This window comes from Acromyrmex echinatior, chromosome 12 (assembly GCF_024713525.1).
Source record: "Acromyrmex echinatior isolate Ae372 chromosome 12, ASM2471352v2, whole genome shotgun sequence".
Classification (NCBI taxonomy): Eukaryota; Metazoa; Arthropoda; class Insecta; order Hymenoptera; family Formicidae; genus Acromyrmex; species Acromyrmex echinatior.
The window spans coordinates 12,661,119-12,679,797 of record NC_141863.1 but is presented as its reverse complement, the minus strand read 5'-3'; the positions used below and the strand labels follow the sequence as shown (position 1 = coordinate 12,679,797).

General features: G+C 32.8%; 2 protein-coding genes and 1 pseudogene across 11 annotated transcripts in view; 2 read left to right on the top strand and 1 right to left on the bottom strand.

Moving 5' to 3' along the window:
- Positions 1-18,679, top strand: part of Hs6st (heparan sulfate 6-O-sulfotransferase) — a 162,419-nt gene that overhangs the window by 59,110 nt on the left and 84,630 nt on the right. For 8 of the 10 annotated variants that reach the window (XR_015546931.1, XR_845732.2, XR_845733.2 and 5 more), the window contains exon 4: positions 5,784-6,104. Coding sequence is in view for 2 of the 10 variants with exons in the window: in XM_087411874.1 (XP_087268000.1) it covers positions 5,784-6,101 (318 nt within the window). In the remaining 8 variants the exon portion in view is untranslated. Of the gene's footprint in view, positions 1-5,783; positions 6,105-15,436; positions 15,717-16,886; positions 17,786-18,679 lie in introns of those variants that run through there. The other 2 variants (XM_087411874.1, XM_011051749.2) reach the window with 2 other exon arrangements.
- Positions 15,258-15,834, bottom strand: LOC147907942 (histone-lysine N-methyltransferase SETMAR-like). Its single transcript, XM_087411676.1, has 2 exons — positions 15,811-15,834; positions 15,258-15,599 (listed from the first exon to the last, which is right to left on the bottom strand). The coding sequence occupies exons 1-2, from the start codon at positions 15,832-15,834 to the stop codon at positions 15,258-15,260; spliced, it is 366 nt and encodes a 121-aa protein (XP_087267802.1).
- On the top strand, positions 15,857-17,785 carry LOC147907941 (uncharacterized; annotated as a pseudogene).

Sequence of the window (18,679 nt, the reverse complement as noted above, 5' to 3'; positions counted from 1 at the left end):
CATTTGGGGAGGTGAGGGGTTCTAAATCTACTTGATTTTCTTTATCTTCAACATTAGCTCTTCGGTTCATTAAATTTGACATTCTTGTGATCACCTTGATCCACGATACTCGTAAAATGTAATTTTTTAAAACGCGCACCTAATAAAGTTGCGATACTAAAAAAATAATTTTTTTTCTATGGATGCTTGATTGGAATTCTCTTTCCCATAGAATCACGTATTTATCTGATCTAGAATGTTACATTGTTTAAACAATGAACAATCGGACTTTACTTCCGGTTATATATTTTTCATCTGACATTTCTACTTACGAATTCTATAAGGGAGAGAATTTTAAGCGATTCTTTGATACATGTTACATTAGAGTGAAATAATATTTGCAAGTTTGAATATTTGAATAAGACAGTACTAATATATTTGAATAGTTGGCAAAACTCTTCTAACATATAAAACGTTAAATATCACCGAGTTTCAGACTCTTGAATCACTTTAAAATGTTCACCGTTGGAATTCGTTTTCATCTGAAGCGCTCTTAATTCATCGGCTGCTTTTACCGATCGTTTAAGAAAAGTTACATTTTCTTTTATTTTTGCCATAATATTTTTTAATTCAGATGTTAATTGCATTTCCGACTACTAGATTAAGAGTTAATGTGCAAAGCATGGCAAATGTATGTATATTAAATTTGAAAAATAAAAAAATAAAACTAATAATATAATACTTTAATTTATCCAAATATATCGCGTGCAGCTTTCGATTATTAACAGCTATCTAATCATTACCATTACTATACACTGACATTGTGAGCTTCTTTTAGAAAATTTTCCAAGATCAATGGGTTTAATTTCTGTACCATCGATAAAATGTGCAGTAAGGCACAAGTAGCTTTTGCTATTATACTTGTCCGTCCAAATATCCGACGTCAGCACAATGTTATCAATCCCTGTCAGATTTTCTGTTACAATCGAACTTAGCGCTACAAATTTCTCGTCAATGCGACTTGTAATCGACATCCTACTTGGAATAGTAGTATAACGGTGCAACAACTTTGAGTACCGTTGAAAACCTTCTATGATGGACAGTAACTGTAAGTCCTTAAATTATAAATGTGATTGTGTTTGTGATTTGTTCTGATTTACTACCATCATCTGTAACATAGATTTGATTTTTGGTTTATTACATTAAACTGAATTAAAATGTTTTAATTTGATTTAAATTTATCAAATCGAATTAAAATGTATTAAGTGCAATATCGAATTTAGTTATACACCAATACTGAGAGTTATTTACCCTTTAATTTGCCAAAAATAGTATGAAAAGAAATTTAAAAATAGTGAATTTAAGCTTTCTTTTAGAAAAAATTATTGTAAGTAAAGCTAGTCACTGGAAAATTTGTTCTATTAAAAATAGATTAGTGTTAATTCGAGCATATTTTAATCTTGTGTTCATTTTTAGTATAATATAGTATGATAATATAAGATTTCTACTCTCAATCTCAATGATCACTCAAATTACTTTTCTTTTTGATATTAGTAACAAACAAGAAAAATTAAGTGTAGACGTTAAATTCGTATATATGTTAGTAATTAAAATATTTATTCTGACATAAAGAGAAAGAGTTTTTATCTTTTAATTAGAAATTTGTTTAGTACAAAAATACATTAAACAAGTTACCATTATATTCACTTATCTTCGAAAAAGCCTTTCTAGTCGGAACTTGCTTTTGTGTTAAAGTCTGTTTTTTCATGTTAGTTATATCACATATCACTTTCAACAATCTGCAGACGAAGATTTAGAATCAGGATTATCAATAACATGATCATTTTTAGATGTAATTTCTTTTGGAAAAATTTGTTGAACTATTACAGGTTTATGCATTCACTTCAGGTGATTCTTTTAGATTTGTTATACTGTTGTGGTGCTTGTAAATATTATGCATAACGTACAACGCTTTGATATTACATCATAGGAAACGAAATATTGATTAATCAAATCCTTATCGGATTTAGATGCTACTTTATTGGCAATGTTGTTGTTGGAACAGTGCCAATTGATGCTTTTTATTTCCCACAGTTTACAAAGATAATAGATCAAGAATTTCTAAAAATTTAATATTTAAAATGAGTTAAACTTGTACCGTATATGTAATATGACGTAACTGCATTCGCACGCAATGGTGTTTCGTAATTCACTGCGAATATTGAAAATCTATAGTATACATAACGTAAACTATAGATTTTCAGTATTTGCAGTCAATAATTTTTTTTACAATTACTTACGTTTATCTCTGTCTTTTCATATTCGACAACTGCAGATGTAACTTTTGTTTTCTATCATTAGTGTCATTAGCCTGCTGGATCAGTGATGTTATTTTCACCATGACCAGTGCTTCAGTGATGCCAGGATTTTTGACGCATGCTCCAGGCCCTCCCTACTCTTAAAAAGAAACGTGTACATATGTATGTTTCTTTTCAAGAATAAGGGCCTAGAAGTAATAGTCTATCTCAAGCGCATTGATTGGCTTAAGATAGAGAATTTTTGAAGAAATCGGAAATTTAGATGATGTAATCATGCTTGAGAAAGACTAACTGAATATGCGTCAGAAATCCGCAATCTAGGATCACTGCTGGATTCACATTGTTCACGATTTCCGATGTCCGGACATACGATGTACGATGGTAGGACATATCCAATAAGAGAATGCCAAGAATGAGAGAATTCTGTAACTAGATATGGTGAACGCTAAAGTCATGTTATCTAGGATCAACGCGACAAATGCTTTAAAGCAATTTTTGATTGGTCAATTTGTAAAATTTTTTTTTCTAATTGGTCTAATTGGTCAACCAAATGCTTCAAAGCATTTGTAGTGAGATTTTGGGTGCATTCCATTTCATGCATGATATGCATAATGCATCATTTATCTTTGTTTAACATTTGGTGAACCTTTTTGCACCCTTTGATCACAACCCTAGTAAAAAGACGAAACTGCACATCATTGATGCGAATGAGCAGTTTTGTTTCTCTATTATATTATTAAATAACGTGACTTTACTGTAGAGTCTATATAAAAGTCACAACAATCTAAAATAAAATGACGTCTAACAGGGACTCTATTCTAAGAAGGACTTTAGGCCGGAATCCATTCTTAATATTTGTTCGCATCACATGCTCCAACATGCTCCAATATGCTCTTATCATAGTTCTTACTCACTCCAATGCGCTTATTAGAACTACATATGGTAGGAGCATGTTGGAGCATGTTGAAATATGCGACATGAACAAATCTTTAATCTCAAGACAATCTTAAGCAATATCTTAAGATGCTATATATAATACGGCTCTCTGATTGGTTCATGACTCATGAACTAATCAATGTCTCAAGCGCTAGCTTAAGATCATCTCGAATCAACGTCTGTTGGATTCGCCTCTAGATTCTCTTCTTCTTAGACTCTTTATTACGTAGAGTAATCATTCTGATTTATTCTACGCAGATTATCGCCAATCATCACGTTTATGATACTCAAAATGGGGATATAATAGCATTGATGATCGGTTCCGTTATTTTACTTCCAATGAAAATTTTTGCAAGATCGTGACTCTTATATAGAGACTCTAGTTTACCGTATCTATATAGATATACGACACAGGACATGAGCCACTCACAGCGCTAGAGCAGTGGCAAAAACTCTAGGTTCTGTAATTGGCAGTGTCCAATCACTCGATTTAAAATCGATTTTTCAAAAAAAGTCAATTCTCGATGCATCAATCCAAGAATTGGCATTACTAGCGCTCACGCATACCATACTACTAGGCGCGCAGGATACTTACGGACGTACGTCAGTTTAAAAGACGGTGTTCATTGGATTAGCTTTAATCCATAATAACTGCTTGACTATAGAAAAAATGGCTCAGGACATTTCGATTCAATTTTAGATCAGGATTAACGTTATATACTTAGTATCTGCTCTCTCTCTCTCTCTCTCTCTCTCTCCTCTCTCCCCCCCTCCCTCCTTTTCCCCTTCTCTCTTCCTCTCTCTCTCTCTCTCTCACTCTATATATATATATATATATAAAATGGGTCGGGAGGACGTGCATATTCGGCTATCTTTAAACGTTAATATCTCGTTAATTGTTGCGAGCATTAAAAATGGTAGAGAACTTTTCTACTCAGTTTAGTCCACTCTACCTGCTCGGCCCCGAGTGGGACTGTATATTCATGCCCTGTATATATATATATATATATATATATATATATATATATATATAAAATATATCATATATTATGTCATACGTACAGAGCGTTACTAAGGAGGTACTCTTTCAAACTACGTTCTCGACAATGCAGTATTGAATAGAGATTCCTTTCGGCGGCACGAGAAGTCATGCAAGATAGCAAATAATTCTGTGAGCGGTTGGTATAATAATTAAAGAAGTTAATCGCAACAAGCTAATCACAGTAATATTCGATTGTACACTGAGAAACCCATTTAGTTGAATCAAGGATTTGTTTGCCCATATCCAAACAAGAAATTAATTGATTCAACTAAATGTTTCTCAATGTACTCAACGCTTTATCAAAATTCGACCTCAAACTTGACCGCGAAAATAACGAGAGCTATTACAACGGAAAATTATAAAAATCTAGAACATGCGAGAATATTATATTATACGAAACTAACAAAATCTCGACACTAAGATGCGATACAAAAATGTGATGCAACAATACAGAGTGACACTTTGCTGTGGCCGTGGCGGGCGTGTAAATCGACATTTAGGCTGCGCGCAGGTTGGTGAAGTAAGGAGCAAGAATCAAGCTGAAAATCGGCCGAATTTTGTGATAATGTTTTAAAAGAGAATTAAATAACCACTACTTTAGTTGGAAGAGAAAATGTCTTTGAATGAATTGTGATATAATAATCTCATTTAAGAGGAATTTAAACCATTATTTGGATTGAAATAAGAAGATCCTTCAATCAGATATATGTGTACTTAGGTTTCATTGTATAAAAATTAAAGATAGTACAGGGTGGGCCATCTATTGGTACGTTTTTAAAAATGCGATCAAATGAGCATACATTGATATTTTTTATTAATTTTTTTTTTGTTGTGAAGCTAAAAGTATCCGCGTCAAGAATGAAAAACGATTTCGTTCATGTGGCTCCCTCTACTGGCCTTACAGTATGCCATTCGGTCACCCCAATTATTAATGACATTTTGGACTACCTCGGCGCCAATTTCACTCAAAACAGTCGTAATATAATGTCATCCACTAACATCCCTTTCTCACAAACTTTCCTCACCAATTTGCGTATAGCTCCTTCAGTGGGTGCTCTATCACGACCCATATTTCTTTTCAAAATTCGTACAGTTTCGGCGACACAGCACTGACTTTGAAAATAAGTTTTTAAAATTTCAAAACGCTCTTCAAGAGAAAACATGTTGTTTCGTGCCGCGGACGGTATGACTAATAAACTGTCAAAATTTCGGGTCTGTAGCTCGTTCGGTGTTGCCATACGACGAAATTCAAAAACGTACCAATAGATGGCCCACCCTGTACCATTTGGATTATGTAAATTCAAATTATGTATATACGTATATATGTGCGTGCGTGCGTGCGTGCGTGCGTGCGTGCGTGCGTGCGTGCGTGCGTGCGTGCGTGCGTGCGTGCGAACATTTATATTATATTTACATCTTATAATTATTTTATAATTATCAAAATTGCTAATTATATCTTTCATATTTTACTTCATATGTACTAACGATAAACTTTATTTATGTGTCAGGTGGGGCAGTACACCTTTGAAGAAACATTTAAAATGCGATTTGCGGTTGCATTTGAGCAGCATAATGCCACACTTAGTGCAGCCACTATGGCAACCCTCAGTATAGAACAATTAGACGCCGTACGTAAACTCAACAGTCTGGACCTAGAACTCTACGAATTTGCAAAGAATCTTGCTTTTCAAAGATTTAAACGGCTTAGAGATCGTGATCCACATTTCGTACAACGATTCCAACACCTTGGTGAATTGCCATCGAGGCAAAGTGCCACAGAATTTAATTGGGATTCTGTCATTGAAGATACCACGGATAACGAATGATGTGTGAGTATATTATTAAACAATTCTGGATGCTTTGCATTCGACATCAATCATTATTATGTATTTAAGAGTCTGAGGAAATGCCCTTGGAACAGAATACTTTATGTATAAATCATTGCATACTTATTTGCATAAAATTTATTAAAAGCATAGAAATATACTTGGACTAAGATCAAAGAAAAGTTCGAGAACCTTAATGTGATGAATTTATTAAGTAATATGGTTGATTCCAAGATTAATAGGATCGAGCATTTTCTCTATTCAATAATTTCCTTTTTCCAATACTCATTACTTTTATTCTAATAGCAGGTGCGCGAAATGAGAATATTGTCATGCATTTTCTCTTACTCATTTTCTAATTCTAATTAGCCATTTTTAGTCACATGGAAAGTATGAATATTAAGAGAGCAACAAAAGAGAAGCACAGGCTAATAGGACAAGTTTGCTTGGAATAAAAGAAAATCTAAAATAAAGGAATCACTCATATTCGCAAAAATTGTTTATGAAATATTTGTAAATTTTATAAAAGTTCTTCCATAGTAATATGTTTTTGCTTATAGTTATACAGATAATAAAATTGCTAATTTTTTACATTTATAACTTATTAAATTAAGGCCTTATGCGCAAAGTAAAGTTTATTCTTAATGTGTACATATATTTTTATGCCAATTTATTAATTTGTATATTTTTTGTATAAGCTCTATACAAATATTTGTTTTTTTCATTTCATCTACGAATTTTTATACAAACGGTGTTTATGACATGCTATTACAATATAACGTTAATACAATTTAAACTTATATATATTGCATATTATTCACTATATTATATACAAGTATTATATACAAGATAATTTTTTACATTTAAAAAAATTAAAAATTCTTTTAAAAACTAAATGAAAACATCATTAATTTTTGTTACTTTTTATTTATATATTTTATTTTACACTATTACCTATGAAATCTTGTCTCTGAATTTCCAAAGATATATATTTTCAATACAAAGTTTCTATTCTACTATTATATTTTCATAAAAACTTGTGGAATACACTTTTCGTACAATCTAAATCACCGAAGATAATAAGTAAAATTTCTTAATATATTGAATGGGATTTAAAACAAATGGGCCTAGTAATTAAGAAAACTAAAAAAAGATGAAAAAAATAATATTATTACACTCGTGGCATTCCCGTTTATTTTATACGCGTGCAGCAAACTTGTATGCGGAAATAAAAGAGATATTTTTGAACAAAAACGAGAATCTTTATTATGGAACATGTCAAAAAGTTTATTCGCATGCTCCTATCATTAGTTCCTACTCTAACAAACACGAGTGAATAATGCCTATTGCACACTGGATAAGAGATGAGCGACGGGCGATATCCAATGAGAACTCTCCTTTGCATCGTCACAAAAAAGCAGAGCTTTCATTAGATATCGCTCGTTACTCATTGTTCATCGCGTTCAATGTGCAGTAGGCATAAGAGTTATTGGCCTAGTTTATACCCTATGTTTAGGCCGCTACCCATACTCTAAATCTAATCTAAACACGACAGGTCGCAATGGTGTAAATAGCTGTAACCTCGCTTAGGTGAGGGATCTTTTTCAAGATCCCTAACCTCACTTAGGCTGCATGACACAACCATCTTTAACGCATGTAAACACATGTAGATGATTAAAGGCGTAAAGTATAAAGAAATACTGGCAGATGGTACTCACGTGAGACTAATTGCTACTATATTAAGCCCGAAAATATTATAGATTTAGATGGGATAAACGCTCCTTTAGGTTAGGATATAGGTTAGGATACAAATCAGGTCGTTAAGTATAAACTAGGCCATTGTTAGAGCATATTAGACCATGTTGAAGCATGTAATGCGGATAAACCTAACCTAAAATGTCAAAGCTCTGAATCAGAATTACAACCATGGTGAAACCATCGCTAGGGAGAGGATCCTCTCGTTTTCAGGATATATCGACTGCATCACTTTAACGCGGTCACTTTAACAAGCAGCGAGAGACATCGGCGCAACCATGGAAAAAATGGCGAATATATAGCGTTTTCCCTTGAGATACATTGGGTGAAGCCATGGAGGATAGAGATTAGAGTTTGAAAAGTGTGGTCAAAATCAAATTCTGAATTGGTATTGGTGGTGCTCAGTAGGCGGCGTTCGAATCATAAAACTTTCATATACGCTTAAACACACAACTGAACACACATAACCTAAGAAGATATTATTCTTTGACATCATGCTCTGACAATAACAGGAAGATGTAAATTCACATAAATTGTCATTAAAACTGTATGAAGAATGGAGCATTCTTTATGTAAAATTGATATGACCATGCAAACTATGAGAACAGTGTCGTGGAACGAAAGCGACATCTCGATCGAATTAATTCAGATGATTACTTTTGAACGCTTTTTGATGGCCTTATCCATATAAGTTCGGTCTCCTTAGTCTCTATCCTCCATGGGTGAAGCCTTGCGCCCACGAAGTAAAGAGACTCAACTCCTGAAAAAAAGTGGAACCGTTTCGTAAGCCGAATTGGGAGGGAATCCGTTACCGGATAACCGGTAGAATAACCTATTAATTTGGATGCCGTGATTTGATATTTGCAATATCAATCTTACCTCATTTTAGGTCTGTTTTCTGTGGCTGAACTAGTGTACACTTTTGGAATTTAAAGTGAGACACTTAGATATACATTTGATATTTGTCGAAAGCGAGAAAAAGAATTCTAGAGCAGTCTAGTGCAAAAACAGAAACAGATCATTTATTTGCTGGCTTTATATTACGTTTTATCAGTACCTGTGAACCTATTCTGTAATTCTTAATGCAAATATCGGTATCATTATAACGCCGCTACATAGCTCTTTTACTATGGTAAAAAAGCTGCCCAAGCATTATAACAATAACGAAACTTAAGAGCAATTAAGAGTTACAGAATAGACTTGCTGATGTCTCCTGTTACGAAGTAAGAGGTTATTTTGTGTACAACTGGTACAGCTGACTGCTTTTTGAAACATGGAATCCAAATTAGGTTATTCTTCTCAGCGAACTTTTTCTCAATTCAGCGCACAAACTGATTTCACTTTTTCTCGCACACTATCAAGTTGAATCTCCTTATCTCTTACTTCGTGTTTGCCTCACCAGCAGCGTGTAAGCGCTGCACTATACTGGAGTGCTGGAGTGCTTACTATGGTATATACTACTTCATTATCGCATTAAAATCCTGCTACCAGTTAACTTCCATTTTCAAATTTTAAATGTCACACTGATTTTATCACTTTTTTGAGATGGTGTAGCAAAATCCCACTTTGTGCATAAAACTTTCCATACAGCACCAAAAGTTTTCAGAAATATTTCAACTGAAAAGTGAAACATTTCATAAAAATTGCGAAATATGTCCATTTCTGAGACAGCTCTGGAATAGCAAAATGTCTGCGATACTTGCGCATGAAATCTTATTGAAAAGTTGATGAAATGTTACAGAAAGAATCTTCAATCTTTTTGAAATATTACCAAAAAAATTTCAGCTGCTTCTAGTATTACCAAAATGATATTTAAATATACTTGATTGATGCTTAAATAATATTTATTATGTCGACAATAAATTTAAATATTATTTTAAGTATTAAACATATATTTCAACATCATTTTTAAAGTACTTAAAATTTATTAAGACTTTTTGATTTTTTTACAGATTACAAAACTTTTGAAATAAAAATATTTCTCAGAAATAATTATCGCTAACTATTTTGATTAATTAATCATATTTTATGTACAAGCATATACAGGGTCACCAAAATCCGGATAAATCGAACAATTTCTTTAAACAAAATGTTTTTAATGAAAAATTAAATATTACATAAAATCTATTTACTAATATACCATCTGATAGTGTGGTTGTAAGATGGGATGCTATATCCAAGAAGACTAAAATTCCTTTGGACGAATTTTTGATTGCCTTCGGATGGTTTTAAATTCTACAGTTTTTATCTTTAATAAAAAAATATACAAGCAAATATTTGGGACCCCCATGAGTTCACCCTTGTCATCTGTTGTTGCAAATATGGTTATGCAGAACTTTGAAAAAAGGACTATCGGAATGCTGCCTTGTCGATTGCTATTTTATTATCGATTTACATTGATGATATTATCTTAGCTGCTTTGTCTGAGAGTGTTTGTGATATTTTGGATATTTTTTATTTGTTGCACACTAGATTGCAGTTCACCATGGAGATTGGCCTTGATGGAAAAATAAGTTTTTTAGATACGATGTTGATTATTGAAGAACGGAATCTTATTTTTGATATATACCGTAAAGCAACCTAACCTAACCTTTTCCGGTAGATTTCTTAATTTCCATTCACATCATCCACTTTGTCATAAAAGAGGTGTAATTTATGGAGTTGTGGATAAGATTTTTTGTTTGTGTAATCCGAAATTCCAACGAAATAATTTGATTGACGCTATTAAGATATTTTTACAGAATAGGTATCCGTTACGTTTTATTTTTTCGACTATTCATAATAGAATTAAATATCACATTAATATAATAAGATTAATAATTTGAATAAGAATAAGGAGACACTGAGAGATTTTTTACGATTCCATATACGATATCCGAAAGATTTATATCTATTGTAACATGTTTAATTGTAAATTGACTTTTATCATTCCTAATACATTAAGAAGTTTTATAAAGAGAGGAAAGGATGATTTAGAACACGTTCAGAATCAAAATGTGGTTTACAGAATATCTTGCGAGGATTGTGATGTCAGTTATGTTGGCCAAACTAAAAGACAATTAAAGACCAGATTGCACGAACATGTTTCTGATATCAATATAATTTCAAAATCTCCATTAGTGATTTCCAACCATCGTATTGAGGAGAATCATAACTTTAAATGGGATAAAGTGGATATATATAGAGCCTTCATATAATAAAAGATTGATATCTGAAATGATCCATATTAAAAAACAGAAACATGAAATAAACAAAATAGACAAAATGACACGGAGTCTTTGCCGGAATTGTATTCTGACATTATATTGGGTCATCTAAAAAGTATCCGCGGTTTTTTGTCACTAGATGTATGTTGATGGTCATATATCTAGTGACAAAGTACCGCGGATACTTTTTAGATGACCCAATACATTCTCTTTCTTCTTCCTAATATTTTCTCTCCTTTTTTTCCCCTATTTTTCCGTTTTTCGTTCTCGATAATGTTTTTCTGCTTGACATTTCGTTATTTGACATCGTGCAAGTCAGATGCTTGTTTCCTTTGCAAATTTGCTTATAATAACTTATAAAATAAAAAGACTATTATATTGTACACGAAATGAACTACAGTCTATATTTTTTTCTTGTTGTGTATTATTGGACTCTTAACATATTTACTAAGGTACATTATCATATTACTAATTTTTATGTAATTAATATTAATTTTTTTTGTTCACGGTTACTTTTCCAGAATTTTCTTATGACTTTGTTAATTCTTGATAAAAATGACTCGCAACGTATTACACAGAAAGAAAAAATTTTATATTAAGAAATTATAAGAATATTGTAAGACCATGTACAGATTTTTAATTTAGAACGATGTTTATATTATTGTAAGATTGCATTGAAAATGACTCGATTGGAGTTGAAACGTTTGTTTATTTTAATTGTTTTGTATTAATTTTTATTAATATTTAAATTAATATTCTTTTATACGTTATTGGCTCTTTGCCCTTCTTGTATACTACCTTTTGTTATAAATACAGAGCCTTTTTAATACTTTTAATTACATAAAATCCTTTTACATAACACTTGGAGGATCTCTGTAGAGCACAATTATTCGATATATCCCCCCATTAGTTTGAATGACGGCCTCTATTCTCGGTCTGAAGCGTTCGCACGCACGCTGTAATGTAGCGCTGTCCATGCCAACCAATGCTGCCTCAATAGCGGTCCTTAATGACGTCACATTGGAATGCCGAGATTTGTTTGTAATCTTTTCAACTACGCTCCATACGTAATAATGGGATTTAAATCTGAGCTATTGGGAGGCCAGAATTTCTTGAACCAAAACATATCGATGTTGTCTGAGAACCAATTTTAAATCAAATGACTCGTATGAGTCGATGCACCGTCCTGCTGAAAAACATATGGCCTTTCGGACGCCACAGTTTTCATCCACGGCTTCACTACATCCATCAGAACGCGCGACGATTGCCTTGGGTCATCTGAAAGTAGCGCTTGAGCCCTTTGAACGACTGCGAGAGTCCTCGCGGTGCGTTCTTTTAAGTGACTCTTCCTCGCTGGCATACTGGAACCTTCGTTGAACTATTCTAAAGCCGTATATTTTGCCACAACGTCATAAACGGTTGATCTCGGGTATCCAAAGAACCGAATTATTTCCGTTACTGAGCACCCAGCGCGAAGGCCTTCGATCATCGCAATTCTTCGATTATACTCCGTACTTGGTTTCAACATCGCGGCCATTTTGAGAATATAACTGTTTACTAGAAGCATCAAGCTTTCTCGGATGCCAACAACAACCTCTGGCGGAGGCACAATATGGCGAAAAATTTAATCTAAAATTTGTCTGGATTTTGGTGACGCATCCTGTATATACATAATCACTATTAAAAAAATCTTCTGCAGTTTCTACATAATATCATTATTCAACATTATACAAAAGTTTTTTGCAATTCAGGATATTTTATATATATTTTCAAAATGATGAAAAAAATACAGATTATTCTAAACCACATTTAAAAATAATACGACAAATTTAGTGACGGTTGACTATTTGAATCATAAGTTATTTTAATGAATAGTAATATTTTTTAAATCTCCAGTGCTCCAATAAAAATATATTATAAAATACATGATAAAAATTTCAATTTTTTAATATAAGTACATTATGTATTCAAGATTATTTACATAGAGTTACATTGCATTTAGTTGCCCAAGTAAATAAACAAATGTTTATTTGTTCTATATTTTTGTAACTAATCAGTAAATCGCAATGAAACTTTGCATAAATTCTTTTGAATATTTAAAGTACTTATAAAAGGAAAATATAAATTTTTTTATAATTTTTTAAATTTTCATTTTTAACAATAAAAATAATAACAAATAAAATAAATAAACTGCAAAAATGTATTATTAAACAAAAATATAATCTTATTCATACAACTTTCATATGTATTTTGTATTATATTGGGAGTACAAATTAGTTCGGTCCGTTTTCCTAAAGATGGCTCCTGTTGTGAATGGTTCATAGTGACAGCCGATTTTGACGTTTTCAGAGAGGTTAGCCATCTGCTAATAATATTCAGTTTATATCGCTTTGAGTTTCATACAAAAACTTTGATTTTTACTGTGTTTGAAATGTCGAATTTTGTATTAACCAAGCAGCATTTGCTTCCCAAGCGGGAGGTTCTAATTTTTTGCTTTAATTGAAAGAAAAGTGCAGTTGAAGCCCATCAAATGCTTGTCGAAGTTTATGGTGATACTGCTCCAACTGATAAATCATGTAGGGAATGGTTTCGACGTTTCAAGGATGAAGATTTCAGCGTTGAAGACAAGCCTCGCTCTGGACAGCCAAAAAAATTCGAAGACAAAAAATTAGAGGCATTACTCGAAGAAGATCAGAGTCAAACGCAAGAGGAGCTTGCAGAATCATTGGAAGTAACTCAACAAGCCGTTTCTACACGATTGGGAATAATTCAAAAACAAGGAAATTGGGTGCCTTATGAACTGAAACCGAGAGACGAAAGGTGATTTTTCACTTGCGAACAGCTGATTCAAAGACAACAAAAAAAAGGTTTTTTGCATCGAATTGTGACTGGAGATGAGAAGTGGATATTCTACGACAACCCCAAGAAGAAAAAATACTATGCTAAGTCCGGTCAATCGTTGCTATCTCAACACCAAAGCCGAACATTCATGGTTCGAAGATCATGCTCTGTATCTGGTGGGACCGAAAGGGTGTTGTTTACTATGAGCTGCTGAAACCTGGCGATTCCATTACGGGCGATCGATATCGGCTATAATTGATTCGTTTGAGCCGTGCTCATTGCGAGAAAAACGGCCGGAATACGAGCAAAGACATGATAAAGTTATTTTTCTTCATGATAATGCTCGGCCTCATGTCGCAAAAGTCGTAAAAAAATATTTGGAAACGCTCAAATGGGATATTTTACCGCATCCGCCGTATTCTTCGGACATTGTTCCTTCTGATTACTGGTTATTTCGAAGGATGCAGCATGATTTGGCAAGTCACCGGTTCACTTCTTTTGCAGAAATCGAAAATTGGCTCCAAAATTGGATCGCCTCTAAAGACGAGTCATTTTTTCGAGATGGAATTCGAAAATTGCCTGAGAGATGGGGAAAAGTAGTAGCCAGCGATGGACAATACTTTAATTAATCTGTTCATTCATTTTGTTTTGAAATAAATGCATTTTTGAACACAAAAAAACGGACCGAACTAATTTGTACTCCCAATAAAATCAATTTATTTAAACTAAATATGCTCCATTATTTTCAATAATACTTTGCCATTTTTGGGGCAGAGCCATAATCCTATCGCGATAGAACTTCTGTGGTTTCTGGTCGAAAAACTGCTTCAAGTGATTTTTACAGACCTCTTTTGAAGGCAGCTTTACACCATTAAGAGAGTTCTACAGAAACCTAAATAAATGATAGTCTGAGGTATGTCAGGACTATACGGTGGATGCATTAAAACTTCCCAGCCAAGCTCTCGCAATTTTTGCTGAATTATCAAAGATGTGTGTGGTCGGGCGTTGTCGTTATGGAAGACGATACTCCTCCTATTGTTTAATTTTGGCCGCTTCATCTCAGTTGCTTGTTGTTTCTCCAGTTCACAGTAGAGTTAAGTCGGAATTAATTGTTTGATCGGGCGAAAACAGCTTATAGTGAACGATTCCCTTCCAATCCCACCACACACACACATCACCTTCTTCGTCGTTAATCCAGGTTTTGCGATTGCTTGTGCCTTCTCTCCTTCCTTTATCCATGATCTTTTGAGAGTTCGATTGCCGTATGTGATCTATTTTTCATCACCTGTTATCATTTTCTTAAAAAATGGTTCAATTTCATTCCGTAGCGTAGCGCAAATGTTAATTCAGTCCATTATGTTCTTCTAACACTCAACTCGTGAGGAACCCAAACATCGAGCTTCTTTTTGTATCCAGCTTTGTGTAAATGATTTAAAACTGTTTTGTGTTCGATGCCTAGTTCCCTGGCAATTTCCACAGTGCTCACATGCTTATCACGCTCGACTTTTTTCATGATTTCATCGGACTTTTCAGTGATTGGTCGACCGGAGCGAGGTTCATCTTTTACATCGAAATTTCTAGTACGAAAACGAGCGAACCATTTCCGTGCTGCTGATTTTGATAGAGTATCTTCACCGTAAATAGCACAAATTTTTTCATAAGCCTGTGTAGCGTTCTTGCCTTTATCGTAGTAATACTGCAAAATGTAGCGAATTTTTTTCGATTTTTATTTATTTATTTATAATAATAATATTTATAATAATAATTTTTATTTATTTATTTCCATTTTCAAAATAAAGTAACTTTTGATCCACTTCACCGATTTCAATCTTTTTCAACTCAAAACAAAGATTGAAATGTCACTTTTTAAACGCATGTCTAGTGTTGTCGATGCGATTAGTAGTTACTGACTGCTGAGCATTTAATGCCATCTAGTGGGGAAAAACGCTACAAACTTTTTCCCAGACCCAATACTTCATATAGCTACTATTTTATTTCAGCAATTTTACTTTCGACTTTCCACACGAAGCGACTCTCACCTCCTTCCTTCTCTGCAAAGAGGCACAATTTTCATCTTCAACTCTTACCCCCCTTCCCCTCTGCAAAAGAGCGCACGACTTTCACCTTCGACTCTCACCTCCCTGCCCCCTGCAAAGGGGCGCCGAACTTCCATAATTGTACTGTTTGACAACATATGTCAAAGTCGCGATCATCGGCACAGCGTCCCCTACAATGCACGACTATCAAACATATTTTAAAGCAGGGAATTCTCGTGTTATATAGTTGAATTTTTTTTGTTAATAACTTTTTAACGAAGGATCGCCACTTGAAACCTGTTGGAGGTCACTCAGGGCCATGACAACATATGTGCACGATGTCCGTTAATGTATATAATCATCTTTTTTATTTTTAAACATGAGTTTACAATATTTGAGACTTATAATTCTTTATATTCTAGATCAATTGCATGAAAGTGGATATATTCCTTCACATTCATTTGGAGTAAAATCAATTGAAGCAAAACTCAGTTTTCTTATATTTTTGTGGCACTTGGCGAACACAGAACCTCTACGAACAATATCAGATAGATTTGACGTTTCTATTTCATCTGTTTATCGAGTAATTCGAGTAATAGCTTGGATTTTAATAAAATTAGATGATATTATCAAGTGGCTTAAAGAACAACACGTCGCATATGTTTGTCAATAGTTTTATGCTAAGAGAGGTATTCCAAATGTAATAGAGGCTATTGACTTTACTCATATTAGGATAGAGAAACCTAATGTGGAAAATGTAAAAGATTATTGTATTCGGAAAAAATACTTCTCTGTAAACTTACAAGCTGTTGTAGATTCGAATGTGAAATTCAACATATATTGTGGTCAGCCGGGTTCTCTTCATGATGCACGAATTCTAAAAAAATCTCCTTTATACAATTCAATGAGTATAGATACTAATGAGTATAGAAAAGTAATTTTTTCAGATGGAAAATTTATACTTGAGGATTCTGCATATCATCATTACAATGGCGCGTTCCTCCTTTCTAAGATGATAATGGTCACCTTACTTCTCTTTAAACTGAATTTTATTTCATGCATTCTTCAACGCGTATGGTTGTAGAAAGAGCATTTGGATATCTGAAAGTTTTCGACGAATTAAATTTTTTTGAGAATATCGCGATTTGCCGTTCATTACAAATACAATTGTAACTGCATATATTACATAATTTCTGTTTAGATTGTAATGCTGAAAATGTCAATGATAATATGGAATTTGAGGAACTGAATAATAATGTTAATATAGATGATTTGGATGAAAATATTAATTGCGGACTTCAGTTAGATCGAAGGGGAATGCAAGTATTCAGAGAAATATTTGATCAGGAATAAATATGTATATAACTGATAATGACAATTTATGTATATGAATATAAATTTATGTATATGATTATGAAAAAGTTGCAAATAAAAATATTTGACCATGACACATAATTGGAAAATAAATTTTATTTAAAAACTATACAATAGTATTAATTCTACGACAAGTACAATAGTAGTCTTAATTAAAAAAAAAGCGAAAGACAGAATTAGATTGAATATTACATTTTTATTATAGCTAAACAGACTTATAGAACACTGTTTTTCAATAAAAATAAATTATAAAAAAAGTAATTGGTAGTACATAGTCATCTACCCGTTATAGCTATCAGAGATAATTTTCCTATTTATTTTCTTCCATAAAAATAATCTTTTAATAATTATATTTAAATACATTATGTTGCAAACTTCTGATGTTAATGGTAAATTCCAATTTCAACTAAAATCTGAAATGTTTTTATAAAATTTGAAAAACAAGTAAAAACATAAAATGAGAGCAAAACAATTTTACTGAATAATATGCTTTAGAAAAGGCCTGTCTAAAATTTAAAACAATCAAAGAATAATTAAAGTGGGGCTCTTGAAATAAAAATTAAACAATAAATGAAAACACAGACAATTAAGAACCTAAATTCGCAAGTAATTGGCGATTATATCAACATATATTTCTCATACTATCTATATATATATATATATATATATATATATATATTAATAACAAATACCGAATGTTTTGGCTTAATTCAAGCCATCTTCAGCAGTCTAGTATTATATAATAAAATCTCTTGATGAATAATTCCAAACATCTTATAGTCTCATATAATACAACTTCCTTAATACAATTCAAGTAGTCGCAAATCGAAGTAATCAAATGCAGTAAGAGAGTCTCCCAGATTACCAAATCTGAAGCATGTAACCGTCATTTAGCTGTTAGACTAAGTGCGAGCTAAAAAAAAAAATTATGTAAGAAGGACAGTTACCATAAAAAAAAGATCACTAATTTATTATGGCAATTTACTGCACTCCATAACTGCACAATGAAATACTATAAATTAAATCACGATCGGCAAAAAGAATATCACAACGCCAAGCATCTTTAGCGACATATTCACAGTGTCAAAGCAGAGTCATGTATGTAAATTAACATGAAAATAGTCTCGGTAGTCTAAAGGCTTAGGACGCTCGTACGGAACGCAAGAGATCCGGGTTCGAGGCAATATTTTTCGCAATAAGTTTATTATAATTTTTTAAGATTAATTTGGAAAATTTGGGGGATTATTAATATTTCAGATTGCGTTGAAAGTCCGACAACTATATCGGCACGCAATTATCATTTCTGAAATTAATTCATTTATATGAATATACAATATACACGAGGGCAAGTCAATAAGTTTTTAAA

What these genes read in the sequence shown, in the direction of transcription:
- LOC147907942 (XM_087411676.1), bottom strand. Translation starts at nt 15,834, where the DNA reads ATGGCATTAAATGCTCAGCAGTCA. An exon ending in CATTAAATGCTCAGCAGTCA is followed by an intron (nt 15,600 to 15,810) that starts GTAACTACTAAT and finishes TACATTTTGCAG; the next exon opens with TATTACTACGATAAAGGCAA.